This window comes from Silurus aristotelis, assembly GCF_946808225.1.
Source record: "Silurus aristotelis genome assembly, chromosome: 28".
In the NCBI taxonomy this organism is placed as follows: Eukaryota; Metazoa; Chordata; class Actinopteri; order Siluriformes; family Siluridae; genus Silurus; species Silurus aristotelis.
The window spans coordinates 10449576-10463906 of record NC_139601.1 but is presented as its reverse complement, the minus strand read 5'-3'; the positions used below and the strand labels follow the sequence as shown (position 1 = coordinate 10463906).

At 38.0% G+C, this 14331-nt stretch overlaps 2 protein-coding genes and 1 long non-coding RNA gene across 7 annotated transcripts in view; 2 read left to right on the top strand and 1 right to left on the bottom strand.

The window, feature by feature from the left end:
- eif4g3a (eukaryotic translation initiation factor 4 gamma, 3a) overlaps positions 1–2842 on the top strand; it is a 59100-nt gene extending 56258 nt beyond the window's left edge. For all 5 annotated transcript variants that reach the window (XM_083533899.1, XM_083533898.1, XM_083533897.1 and 2 more), the window contains exons 33-34: positions 2–148; positions 1835–2842. In XM_083533899.1, the coding sequence (XP_083390025.1) occupies positions 2–148; positions 1835–2016 (329 nt within the window). In that variant the 3' untranslated portion in view covers positions 2017–2842. The remainder of the gene's footprint in view (position 1; positions 149–1834) is intronic.
- Positions 2843–6068: 3226 nt separating this feature from the next.
- On the top strand, positions 6069–12036 carry cstf1 (cleavage stimulation factor, 3' pre-RNA, subunit 1). The gene is made up of 6 exons (XM_083533684.1): positions 6069–6206; positions 9015–9201; positions 9572–9849; positions 9993–10190; positions 10597–10987; positions 11503–12036. Exons 2-6 carry the CDS (start codon positions 9033–9035, stop codon positions 11760–11762), a joined length of 1296 nt encoding a protein of 431 aa, XP_083389810.1. The 5' UTR covers positions 6069–6206; positions 9015–9032; the 3' UTR covers positions 11763–12036.
- Positions 11809–14331, bottom strand: LOC310721746. Its single transcript, XR_014532177.1, has 2 exons — positions 13362–14331; positions 11809–13119 (listed from the first exon to the last, which is right to left on the bottom strand). It is a non-coding gene; the product is annotated as an uncharacterized lncRNA (long non-coding RNA).

The following is a 14331-nucleotide window of genomic DNA, read 5'->3' as shown; positions in this document are numbered from 1 at the left end:
GATGAGGATACTTCCTGCAAAGTGGACACGGCCATCATCCAGAAACATCTCCCAGTGTTACAAAAGTACTTTAACTCAGACACTGAGCGTCAGTTACAAGCCCTTTATGCACTGCAAGCATTGATAGTGACCTTGGATCAGCCACCAAGTAAGTGGCCAAATTTCAGCTTGCTGGCATTAAATAATAATAAATAAATAAATAAAAATCACAAGCTAGTGTGTTGCATTCCTCTTATAACATGAGTTTGCCAATGATTACAATTAAGAATATATTGTAGAACGACACCTTTTATGTGTAACATATAGTTTATAGTTACATGTGAAATGGGTGTTAAACTGGTTAGTTCCTTTCATTATTTGTCATATGCTATCCAGCCTTTCTTTTTCTCATTGTGTAAATATGGTAATACGACATCTTAAAAAAAAAAAAAAAACACAACAACAAACAAGCACTGCTTTACATTATACTTTATACTATACTAAAATTCTCCCGAGTTGGAAAATTACTGACCATTGCAAAGACACTGGAGATGCCTTCAATCCACGTAGCCTTAATTTACCTCAATATGCAGCCACCATACAACTGCCTGTTCCCTGAATTAGTTATGGCACTTTACAGTATTGGTACAAGTGCATTAATACAAACCTATGATTTGTCAGAGCTGCTGTTCTAAAAAATTATTAATGATTGACTTCTGACCAGATTTAATTTAGTGTGCAGTGCTATGGGGTAAGAACACGTATCATTAATGCATCAATATTTCGGCACAATTTGTCTTTTTTTTTTTTTTTTTGTAGTCACTTCTTGGCATTTATGTAAATTAATGCAACACATTTTATTTATACTAATATATGTATATAAATATACATGTATATAAATAAATAAATAAATCATGGCTGTCAATCGATTCAATGATTTAATCGCATGATTGTCAGGAGTTAACTATTGATTAATCGCACATTTTTATCTTGTTGTAAATGTACCTTAAATTAATACTTTTCAAGTTTTTAATACTCCAACATGGACATGGAGAAATATGAATGCTTTGTGTGTTTATTATTAATGAAACCATAGACAACATGTAAGCTAGACGTGTTTCATAGGTCAAGGATGTTTTTCAAAAAATTTGTTCATGTTTATTTTCCACATGGGGAAAAAAAAGTGAACATAAGTAACCCGGAACCTGGTATTACTATCTTTCTTTTCTTTTCAGCCAGTTGCCCAAACAGACAAGCCTGTTTGTTTTCAGATGGCAGGGCAGCTTGTAAAAATAATTTTGTAAATGATTTAAAGTAATTCTGGTGTTCATCTGGTGTAAATAATCAGGACACCAAACGGAAATTTAGCTGTTTCCACACGGATGGTTTTAATTGAAGGATGTGTGCTTCATGGAAGATTTTAGTGCTTGATTTGAGACTTGGCGCATCAGTAAAACAAACGTTTAATGATTTTAAAAGAACTTTTCGGTTTTATTTATCCATTTTCTTTTATATCTAAGTAAAGAAATGACATTGTGAATGTGTGTTGTCTCTCTCTTATATTTATTTATGAATATTTTAATTAATAATCGCCAAACAGAAATGCACGCTGCATTAATCACACGTTAATAAAAGTAGTGCTGTTAAAATACATTTCTGTTAACACAGACATATATTTTATATATATATATATATATATATATATATATATATATATATATATATATATATATACAAAGTATATTTATTTGTATTACACACAACGTATTTATTACTTGTAGGTTTAAATGTAACCTTTTTATTATTATTATTTATTTTTTTATTTTTATACTTATTTCATTGTTTATTTTTGCAGATCTGCTAAGGATGTTTTTCGACTGCCTCTATGATGAGGATGTGATTTCAGAGGATGCTTTCTACAAATGGGAAGCAAGTAAAGACCCAGCTGAGCAGCAGGGAAAGGGCATAGCGTTAAAGTCCGTCACCGCTTTTTTCACATGGTTACGGGAGGCTGAAGAAGAATCCGAAGACAATTGATGTGAAGAGGCAGCGGCCACCTATTTCTGTGTGGAGGCACGCTGCTAGTACTAATGGAAAACTGTTCCCTCTGAACTTAAACACACTACCTACACACATGCTCTCACTCATGGCACAATGTGTAGCGAGGTTCTCGTGGTATGGATTCAAAACTGCTCCGTTCTGGAAGTTAGGGGGCGCTCAAACCCCTGTATCATATATATAAATATATATATAGAAAATATTTTTTGCTTTAATTTTTGACAATTTTTGTTCCTTTTGTTATTTTTGAAGAAGAAACTTAAAAGAAACAAGTGAAATTCTTAATTTATTATTTTTTTAAACATTCACAAATGCAAAGTCTATTTAACATTTGCAGGTCTACACAATAAGAGGAATGTTGATAGAAATAACAGAAATTCCTTAATATTAATGGCTATTAAGAAATATGTGCTCACCCTTCCTTAATTTCATGTCATACAAGCCTAAAGGGAAGGACAACTGTGGCATAAAGGGGAAAGTGCAGAAAAAAAAAAAAAAAAAACGACTGTTTTCTCAGGTCATGTTGTGCTTGAGTAGTACTGGTAATTGCATCTGTCGTTTTATTTTTTATCCAGCGTGGAAAAGAGGGTTGGTTCTCACCACAAGAAAGGTCATCCAAAATGCGTAGTCTCCCAAACAGAAAGAGAACTTTTCTGAAGATTATAAACACTAGATAAATTGAAGGATTTCAATGCAAATACTACTAATGCAAGTTAGAACTGTTTCATGGCAGCCGTCTGCTTGTGATAAATGCCTATTGGAGAACATGTAAAAGTTGTAAAGATATTAAACACCATAAAAGCGATTGCTGAATGCACTTTTTTTTTCTTCATGTCACTGTTGCACATTTGCTTTTCATTCATCAATATCTTTAAATCAAAATGATTTCTTTATATAAGAATAAGCTGTCATATTGACCTAAAATAATTGGTTTCACATATTAAACATGCCAAGGAAAATCAGGGGGGGGGGAATACTGCTGCTGGACATGGCTCTCAAAATTTTTTTTTAGAACTCTAATCTTGTCTGCTAAGGTCTGTGTAGGACCTGCATCTGATCAGGAGCCACACCTGATTACATCTATTTCAACGGTTTAGCTTAGATTTCAATAGAATAAGGTTTGCCTTTACACCTTTTCATTTATGCCTTAATGTAATCAGTCTATGTGCCAGCAATGCATGTAATTATGCAGATGCAGACCAACAGCTTCAAGAATTATTTAGCATTGAAATTTAGATAGATAGATAGATAGATAGATAGATAGATAGATAGATAGATAGATAGATAGATAGATAGATAGATAGATAGATAGATAGATAGATAGATAGATAGATAGACAGATAGAACTTTGTCATTGCATTGTACAGGTACACAGCAACGAAATGCAGTTTGGCATCTACCAGAAGTGCAAAATGTAGCTATAGTGCAGATAAATATGTGGCATATTTACAGCAAGTAATAAATATGTAAACATATGTACAGTGAATAAATATAAGGGCAGTAACAGTGCAGAGACGTGTGGACATCATTAAGAGGTACAGAATGGTTCTAAGGCTATGGCATTGAAGAGGAATGTGCAGAAGTGAAAGGGTACAAGATTATGGCATTTAGCAAGTCGAGTAAACAGTCATATATATATATTATTGTTCAAAATAATAGCAGTACAATGTGACTAACCAGAATAATCCAGGTTTTTAGTATATTTTTTTATTGCTACGTGGCAAACAAGTTACCAGTAGGTGCAGTAGATTCTCAGAAAACAAACAAGACCCAGCATTCATGATATGCACGCTCGTAAGGCTGTGCAATTGGGCAATTAGTTGAAAGGGGTGTGTTCAAAAAAATAGCAGTGTGGCATTCAATCGCTGAGGTCATCATTTTTGTGAAAAAACAGGTGTGAATCAGGTGGCCCCTATTTAAGGATGAAGCCAGCACTTGTTGAACATGCATTTGAAATGCCTGCATTTGCCTGAGGAAAATGGGTCGTTCAAGACGTTGTTCAGAAGAACAGCGTACATTGATTAAATAGTTGATTGGAGAGGGGAAAACATATAAAGAGGTGCAAAGAATTATAGGCCGTTCAGCTAAAATGATCTCCAATGCCTTAATGCTGTTTCTGAAGCAAAACCAAGAAATTAAAATGAATTGTGGAATGTTGTTAAAGAATCATGGAGTGGAATAACAGCTGAGAGGTGCCACAAGTTGGTTGACTCCATGCCACACAGATGTGAACCAGTTTTAAAAAACTGTGGTCATACAACTAAATATTAGTTTAGCGATTCACAGAATTGCTAAATTCTAGAAACAAAAATGTTTGTACAAAATTGTTTTGAGTTTGTACAGTCAACGGCATACACTGCTATTTTTTTTGAACACACCCCTTTCAACTAATTGCCCAATTGCACAGCCTTACGAGCGTGCATATCATGAATGCTGGGTCTTGTTTGTTTTCTGAGAATCTACTGCACCTACTGGTAACTTGTTTGCCACGTAGCAATAAAAAAAATATTATTCTGGTTAGTCACATTGTACTGCTATTATTTTGAACAATACTGTATATACACAAATGAATGAAATGTTGGGCAGAATGTACAGTAGGAATATAAAGATACATAGATAAAAGTAGTGCAGATGTAATAAAAAAAATAATAAAAATAATTAAATAATTTCATGTATGGTTTTGCAAAAACAGGGGCTTTTGACTGATGCATAATGGTGCAATAACTCCATATATCCTGCAACTTTAACACACAACAGTCTCTATAGTTTACTCAAGAATACTGCAATTTAAAAAAAAAAAAAGAAATCATCCAGTGAGCAGTGGCTATGAGGACAGAAAGGCCTTCCTGATGTGAGAGGGGACCACAGAATGACCACACTGGTTTGAGCTGACAGAAGGGCTACAGTAACTGAGAGAACTGCTCTGGACTACTATATTGAGCAGAAAAGCATCTCAGAATACACTTCAAACCTTTAGGCAGGTGGGATATATTTGCTGGAGACATTTTCAGGTTGCACTTCTGTCAGTCAACAACTAAAAACTGAAGTTGCAATGGGCACAGGTTTACCAAAAGGCAGATAAACAAAATTTTGGAATTAGATTAGTCTGATGAATCTCGATGTCTGCAGAAAGACCATCAGGTCAGAATATGGCACCAGCAGCATGAATCGATAAACCTGAACTGCCTTAGGGAAACCAGGCTAGTGGAGGTGGTATAATGGTGTGGGGAATGATTCCTTGGCACACTTTGTGCCTGATAATGACCATCAGTCATCACTTGAATGGCGCAGCCTATGTGGGTTGTGTTGTTAAGCGTGCATTACTTCATAGCCATTAGATGATGTATATATATTGTGGCCATTTCCAGCATGATAATGCACCACGTCACAAAGCAAAAGTCATATACTGCTTTCGTAAACATAAGAATACTTCAGGCTAACCAATAAAGAACCCGATCACTTGACACCCTGTGGGAGAAAGCAGAACAGGAGAATCATTGTATGAAGGTGCACCTTAAAGTCCATATCTACTTTTCGGATCTGCCTCATTCATCTTAACGCCTCTTCAATTAAAGATCACTCTGTGCAGCTGATGATGGCTCCACATGAACAGCCTAAAGATCTATGAAGTTACTGAGCAACTTTGAGGATGGATTTAGACTGTATTTAATATAAACAGTCTGATATAATGGCTTAGGAATGCAGTTTGCAATAACAGTTCTGCATTTAAGTCCCCATTACTGAACAGTAAACTTCCACAATGATGGAACTGTAATGAATGGATATTCGGTGTCACCTATATGAGGAGGAGTTTCCCTCTGGTTCCTCTCAAGGTTTCTTCCTCATGCCATCTCAGGAAGTAAACTTATAGGCACTAATACATAATTTGATACTTTATAACTTATTTATTTTTGTAAAGCTGATTTGGGATAATGTCTATTTTTGATAGGTGTTCTGTACTGGTGTTATACCATATTTATATGGGCTGGTTACATCCCAAATTACTTACTATTCAAATTCTAGCGCCCTACATATGTAGTGTAGTGCACTTGTAGTACAGGTAGTGATTCGCGCAGTTATTTGTTTTACAACCAAAGTCTTTTACACTAGTGAAGTATTACCCATCATTCAGTGCGCGGCATTGGCGCTTCAGTGTGTTGCTCAGTCTGGTAAGAAGTTTTTTTTATGTTTTGTTTTTTTAAGAAAAATAAAATGTTTACATACGCTGCCGAAATATGGTTTGACATATTTAATAGCACTGAATTATATTTATTGGTGTTTTGGTGCAAAACTGAGTCAGGCCCAAGTTTCTCGAGCTACCAAGAAGCTAGCAGAAGGGGGAAAGAGCTAATTGCTAGCTCCCGTTACCCAGGATTACCTATGCTAGCTCACACAGGGTGGATAATGATGCAGAGAAAGATCACAGAAGTAGGCAGTCGGTGTGTAGTCCTGCATGCAGAACATCCACATGACTATAAATAACTCGAGGAAAACGTGTAAACTTGTAGTGACTTTTTGTTTTGCTTTGGAGATTGGAACGAGGCAGGACAACTAGCGGCTAGTTCTTTGTACAGATTGAATGTGTGTGTTAGTGAACGGTGCCGGAGAGGAGAATTAGTGAGTGTGTTCAGAGTAAAAATCTGAACACAGCTTCTTCATCTTCTATTGTTATTTTCTACATTATACATTAATATATAATATTGAAGACACTCAAACTCTGGACAAAAGAACTGAAGGAGACGGTGTGTCTAAACCTTTGACTGGTACTGCACATTATCCTGTGTGTATGTATGTATGTATGTATGTATGTATGTATGTATGTATGTATGTATGTATGTATGTATGTGTATGTGTGTGTGTGTGTGTGTGTGTGTGTGTGAGATACAAAATATCTTCAGCAGATTTGGTCCCAGCCGAATCCATTGTGCACATGTCAGGGGGAAAAACAACAATGCCATGCTGAGACCACATTCCCTCCATTTATTATGTGAATTGAACTTTAATGAAAGAGCCGGACTTGTATTTGCCTCATGATTGGCTGATTGTAATTGCTTGATAAGAGGTTTTGCTGCTGTTTCTATAAAAAAAAAATGTGCATCGTACTGTATTGCACAATATATACAGTATCTCACAAAAGTAAGTGCAACCCTCACATTTCAGCAACCATTTTAGTATATCATCTCAAGGGACAATACTATAGAAATGACAAGTGGATATATTTTTGAATGGTCAATGTGCAGCTTGTACAGCAGTATAGATTTACTATCATCTAAAAATAACTCTACATGCAGCCTTTATTGTCTAAATAGCTGACAACAAACGTGAGTACACCCTAAGTGATAACAGCTGTAAGTTGTTTTACCATGTAAAGTCCTATTCACCATGTTCATGTTTTTGTCTGCTTGACAAGACCATGCAAATGTGTGTGTCTTGTATTAGACCGGTTAAAATGTAATGCTTTAAAAAAAAACAAGCATGGGCGCCACTAGCATTGCTTTAGAGGTTGCAGAAGACCATACGCTTCACACTGCAACAAGTCAGTTTACATGGCCGGTGTCCCAGAAGGAAGCCTCTTCTGAAGCTGGCTTACAAGAAAGCCTGCAAATAGTTTGCTGCAGACAACCTGTCCAAGAGCATGGATTACTGGAACCTTGTCCTGTGGTCTGATGAAACTAAGATAAACCTGTTCAGCTCACATGGTGTCCAGCATGTGTGGCGACGCCCTGGTGAGGAGTACCAAGGAAATTGTCTTTCCTACAGTCAAGCATGATGGTCTGGAGCTGCACTGGGGAGTGACGGTTAATTAAGGGAAACAGGGATTCCAACATGTACTGTGACTTTCTGAAGCAGAACATGAAACCTTCAGAAACTGGGCCGAACCGCAGTTTTCCAACATAATGACCCCAAACACACCGCCATGTTACATTGTTGTGGAAACTGAAGGTGAATGTGATTGAGTGGCCAAGTATGTCTCCAGACCTGAAGTCTATTAAACACCTGTGGGGCATCCTCATGCGGAAGGTGGATGTTGGAAGACACGTCCTGTGGTCGTGGAAAATATGTTAATCTGTTTCAGAAGGGTCAAATTATTGGCATGCATCAAGCAAAGAAGCTAAAATTGGGTTTAGAATTGTCCAATGCATTATTAAAAACTAGAAGGATTATGGGGAACCATCATCTTCGAGGATAAAATGTGGTAGAAAAATAATCTTGAATGATCGTGATTGCGATCACTTAAACATTTGGTGAAATCAAATCGTAAAAAAAAAAAAAAAAAAGTGGTGAAAGTAAGGGCATTTCCACACACCAATGCAAAGAGAACTCAAGGTATTGGGACTAAACCGCAGTGTAGCCTTAAAAAAAAAAAAACAGTTATCAGTGAGCCTAATCGGGGGGGAAAAGGCTCCAATTTGCTAGGGAGCATAAATATTGGACTCTGGAGCAATGGAAGAAACTCATGTAGTCTAATAAGTCCAAATTTACCCTGTTCCAGAGTGAGAAGGGTAAGAAGAGAGGTGGATGAACACATGCACCCATCATGCCTAGTGCCTACTGTACAAGCCTGTGGTGGCAGTGCTATGATCTGGGGTTGCTATTCTAGGTCAGGTCTCGGTTCAGCAACGTTTTGTGCCCTAAGAATGAGGTCAGGATTCAAAGATGACACTGCCACGATTCCTCAGGCTCAAATTGTGAAAGTGTCGTTCAGGGAGAATGAGACATCATTTTCACACATGAATTGGCCACCACAGAGTCCAATCCAGATTAATAATCTTTGGGATGTCCTGGAGAAGACTTTACGCAGCAGCCTGACTCTCCCATCATCAATACGATCTTGGTGAAATATTACTGCACCTTTGGACAGGAATAAGTGTTGTAACATTGCATATATATATAGATATAAATATAGATGTGTGTGTCTTTTTTTCTTTTTTTACATGTAGTCTTTCATTATGTTCTGCTTTGTTTCTTTTGCTCAGGAAGCACTCATTACAAAGATGTATCGTCCTAAACCGACCCTCAGAGACAGACAGCACTTGTATAGGCTGATCATCAGCCAGCTGCTGTACGACGGTTACACCAACATTGCCAACAGCCTCATAAACGAAGTGAAGCCACAGAGTGTGGTGTCACCATCCGAGCAGCTTATGCAGCTCGCCAAGATCGGTAAGATGCCTGGCTTACTGGCCTTCTGCTGGGAAAACAAACACGTTTTATCCTGTTTACCACAGTGGCAGTAGTTTTTTAGATTATTTTCTTTTAGAAATGCCCCAAAGAATAACTGCCCTGATCCTAAACTCAACCCCACTGAACATTGTTGGCATCACCTGGAACATTGCTGCATTCCACGCCTTCTCACCCAACATCATTGCCACAGAGTAAAATCTAGTAGAAGAGTGGAGGTTTAACATCAAAGGTGCACAATATCTGATATTGGATATTCAATAGGTGGTAATAGTCAGGTGAACACGTTTTTGTTGCCTTATATTGTATATGTAAGCAATTAGGTTTTTGACTGTAGGTTGTGTGATTGCAGGATTGGAGAACGATGACAGCGCAGTGCAGTATGCTATTGGACGCTCGGATACTGTGGCTCCTGGTGTGGGAATCGACCTAGAGTTTGATGCTGACGTGCAGACCATGTCTCCGGAGGCCTCGGAGTACGAGACCTGCTATGTGACTTCACACAAAGGGCCGTGTCGTGTTGCCACATACAGCCGGGATGGACAGCTCATAGCCACTGGCTCTGCAGATGCCTCTATTAAAATATTGGACACAGAACGTATGCTGGCCAAGAGTGCAATGCCACTGGAGGTGTGGAACTGATAAACACAAATAATTAAAGTTGTACTAATTAGCAGGGGGATGTGATTTTTAGACCACAAAAGAATTTTGACTAGAGCAGAGTACTTTCCTTATTTCAGACATGCAACTCTTTTATTTGTTTATTTCTCCAGGTGATGATGAATGAGACAGCACAGCAGAACATGGAGAACCACCCAGTTATCCGAACGCTGTATGACCATGTAGATGAGGTTACCTGCCTTGCTTTCCATCCCACTGAGCAGATCCTGGCCTCAGGATCCCGTGATTACACCCTCAAACTGTTTGACTACTCCAAACCCTCCGCAAAAAGAGCTTTCAAATACATTCAGGTATTTAAGTCTGTGTATCGGGGTGGAAATTTCAGTAAACCCAGAGCCCATGGCATGTAGGCAATGTGTACAGGCTATTATCCTTTTATTCATAGTTCTCCTGCAAATAAGTACGCTCAACAAATTTGCTTTATGCAGTGATTTCTTGTTTGATAGACAGAGTATGGAAATCTCTGCTACCTAATTCCTACTCATTTAATCTTTAATAATTAAAAAAACCGAAAACGCTGTTCCAGTTTTAGCCTAGATAATGTAGGTTTCCAGCCAATCAAACACAGGACTGCAAGAGTACAATCACAGAATTTACAAGAATTTCTTCTCCAAAATGTGACCAATAAAAAAAATAACGGATGAATTAAAGAAACCTCTGATGATAATTGCTTTCTTAATACATTTTCCTCTACAGGAAGCAGAAATGCTGCGCTCAATCTCCTTCCACCCATCAGGAGATTTCTTGCTGGTGGGCACGCAGCATCCCACGCTGCGTCTTTATGATGTCAATACATTCCAGTGTTTTGTGTCGTGCAACCCTCTGGACCAGCACACCGACGCTATCTGCAGCGTGAGCTACAACCCAGGAGCCAACACCTACGTCACATGCAGCAAGGACGGCAGCATCAAGCTGTGGGACGGCATCTCCAACCGATGTGTGTCTACATTTGAGAAAGCGCATGACGGGGCTGAGGTCTGCTCGGCAGTCTTCTCGAAAAACTCAAAGTACATTCTCTCCAGCGGCAAGGACTCCGTAGCCAAGCTGTGGGAGATCTCCACCGGGCGCACGCTAGTCAAGTACACAGGTAAGAGTCTGATCCTTCTCAGCATACATCAGCTCTGCACTGCAGTCATGTTTTTGTAAGGAATAGTAATAAAGAAATGTTTAAACTAATCATTTTCCTTTATTGTTACAAAACCTTTCAATTAATGACAAAAATATGACATCATAATGCTTAATATAGCCATCACACGCAGTATGCATTATTACATCTATATAGGTTTTGCCAACATGCATTCCACAAAACAGATGTGCTCTATTAAAAAAATGTTTTTTTATTTACGAATAAAAACAAAAACTTTTTTGCTGTTGTGAGTAACAATAGAGCCGGTCTTTGTTGTAAAAGTACTGACGGCACGTGTGTTCGCTCAGAAAGATTCTGCAAATAATCTGTTTATATAAATAATTTCTTTATATCCTAACATCGTACTACGAACGCAAAAATATCTTGCTATTTCTAACAGTGTCTTTGTTCTAGTAGGAGTTTGTTCATGTTTCCTGTGGGGTGTGTGTGTGTGTGTGTGTGTGTGTGTGTTACAGGAGCAGGATTGAGTGGACGTCAGACTCACCGCACACAGGGCGTTTTTAACCACACAGAGGACTACGTGCTGTTGCCAGATGAGCGGACAGTCAGCCTGTGCTGTTGGGACTCGCGCACAGCTGAGCGGAAGAACCTGCTTTCACTTGGCCATAACAATATTGTGCGCTGCATAGTGCACTCTCCCACTAACCCGGGCTTCATGACGTGCAGTGACGACTTCCGTGCCCGATTCTGGTACCGCCGGACCACCACAGACTGAGCAGCTATTAGGCTGCCACATATGTTTTAGTTTTTTGTGTAGGAAGGTATCAGGACTGTAGTCGTTGTGTTTAAACTTCACCTCTAGAGTGCACCATTGGACTCTGAGGATCTTGCGGAGGAACTCTAAGCCGTCAGCATTCTGAGCTGATGCTGTTTCCTGTGTGGTTTGACACAGTTCTTAGTAAGGGACAAGGGAGGGACAAGAAAATTGTTCACTTTCTTAGTTCATGTATAATAAAAAATTTTTTTTTTAATAAAAGAAATAAATAGTTTCTGTTGTGAATTAAGTGTTTGGTAAAAGTAATCAGGTTATGAAAAGAACTGTATTCTACCATTGTTTCTTTTTTAATTTTTGCTTTTTTAAAAAGAAAATGAGATTGAGGTAACCAAGGAGGATGAAAAATGGAACCAATGCACCTCAGAGTTCTGCTACAAAACTACAGAGAAATGCTATTAGTCAGCATTATCATTTTTACTTGATGTTCTTGTATAAAGTCCCTCACTGAACCGTGACTGGTTTGCACTGTTTTTAAGATTTAAATCTTCCTATTCCCAGTCAACATGTTCCACGTTTTGGAATTTTAATCTTCAGCAGCATCCCTTTTAAATCGAATAAAGAAATATTTGCTTAGCGTTAGCTTGCTCAAACACATTGATTTCTTTGATTCCACATGTACTATATGACCAAAAGAACGTGGACATCTAAGCTGCACAGCTGAATGAGGTGGTTCTTTAGACTATTCCCTCAAAGTTGTAAGCACACAAATCTTTAAAATGTCTCTGCGTGCTGCAGAAGCGCCATGAGCACATTGTTAAGCAAGGTTGAAGTGGAGTCCTAACACCAACCCCACAAAACATCTTTGGAATGGATTGCAACCCAGCTTCCCATACTTCACATTGATGCCTGACCTCACTAATGCTCTATCTGATGAATGAACACAGTTCCCCAGAGCCATGCTCCAAAATCCAGTGAAGGTTGTTACAGGAGCAAAAGAGTAACTTTGGTGTTGGATGTTCAGAAAGGGTGTTATGGTCAGGTGTCCAGAAATTTTTGACCATGTCTTGTTGAACACCTGTGAAGCAGTTCAGCTCTTTTCTTGGTTTTGGGTTTATTGAATTCACTGCTATTTTGGCCCTTCATTTCAAATGAAGAGATCCTATACCAAACATCTTAAAAGTTAGCAAGTCTGATACAGACATTAGTTGTTTTTTTTTTATCTAAGTGTCACTAGTAGAGTGACCGTGACAGTCCTACACAACATGACTGCAATATCTGGAGAATACACCCCCATACACACACACACTCACAGACAAGATTTGGAGAGATGTAGTTTGCAAATGATTTCTTAAATGAACTACCCAAAGCCCACCTCCACCCCAATCCTTTTTAAAAAAGAACAAAAGTTCTATTCTGGTTATTATTATTTTTATGTATAAAATATTGGGGCCGATCAAACATGAGTTACAACTTGGCGAACGTGAAAATGAAAGAAGGAAGTGTTTGATAGGACGAGAGATAAAAAATATAATGAATAATCGTAATGATTGGGGCTTTAGTTCCAGAAATTTCCAATAGTAGGGCTGATTGTTTGAAAACTTGTTAAAGCCATCTAAAGACTATACTTCAAAGCAAGCTTTTATATAGACCATCATCCATCTGCCTCCAGAGTGAATGTAATAAGCCTAGGCGTGAACTTAAATTCTTAAAAAAAATTTTTATAATTTTTATTTAGCTGCTAATCCATTTCAGTTCAGCACATACTTCAACTAAATGGATCTAAATTTAAACACTATATTTTCAACCTCAGTTCAGTGTACTGCGGTACTGCTGGTTTGATTTAATGCTTTTTTCACTTTCTCTTTTTTCTCTATGAAAACCCCCAAAACATGCCAGGAGGTGGATTGGCATGGTTCCATTGCTGTAGGTATAAATAAATGTGTGTATGTTGTGTTGTGCTGGATTGGGATTTCATCCAGGGACCGTTCCCACGATATGCTTTGGATCCTGCATGAACCTGACCAGGGATTCTGAATGAATATCACTAACACTGAATATTGGTTAAAGCTCTATAACTGATTAAATAATTCATTCACACCGATATATTGTAAATGTACAAAAAATGTAATTTGAATATGAGCATTTTATAGTTGAATGTAGTGTCATTATTAGTAAATTAACCTTTTATTAGACTTCAAATCCAGAAATTCCCATTTACAGTTAATTCTATAATCGTTTAAATAAATCGCAATAATAAATAACAATGTTGAAGACAATTAAATCAGAGTTTAAATTCAAATAACTGCTTTAACCCAGATATGTATAAAGCGTGTGTTGTGTGCTGTGTGTGTGGTTTAAATGAAACTGAGTTATACCATTGTTCCTGATCTGTACTGATACCATTCTTTCCTCTGACTATTAATCAGCAAACACGCACATCTGTCTGCAACTATTGACGGTTGTGGCTTGGTGATCTGTATAGCTTGTTCCGTCTAATACTTCTAGGCAGTCTGGTTCTGACTGATGAGCTACAAGCATGACACAAATACCATGTGGTTGGCCTCTTTAC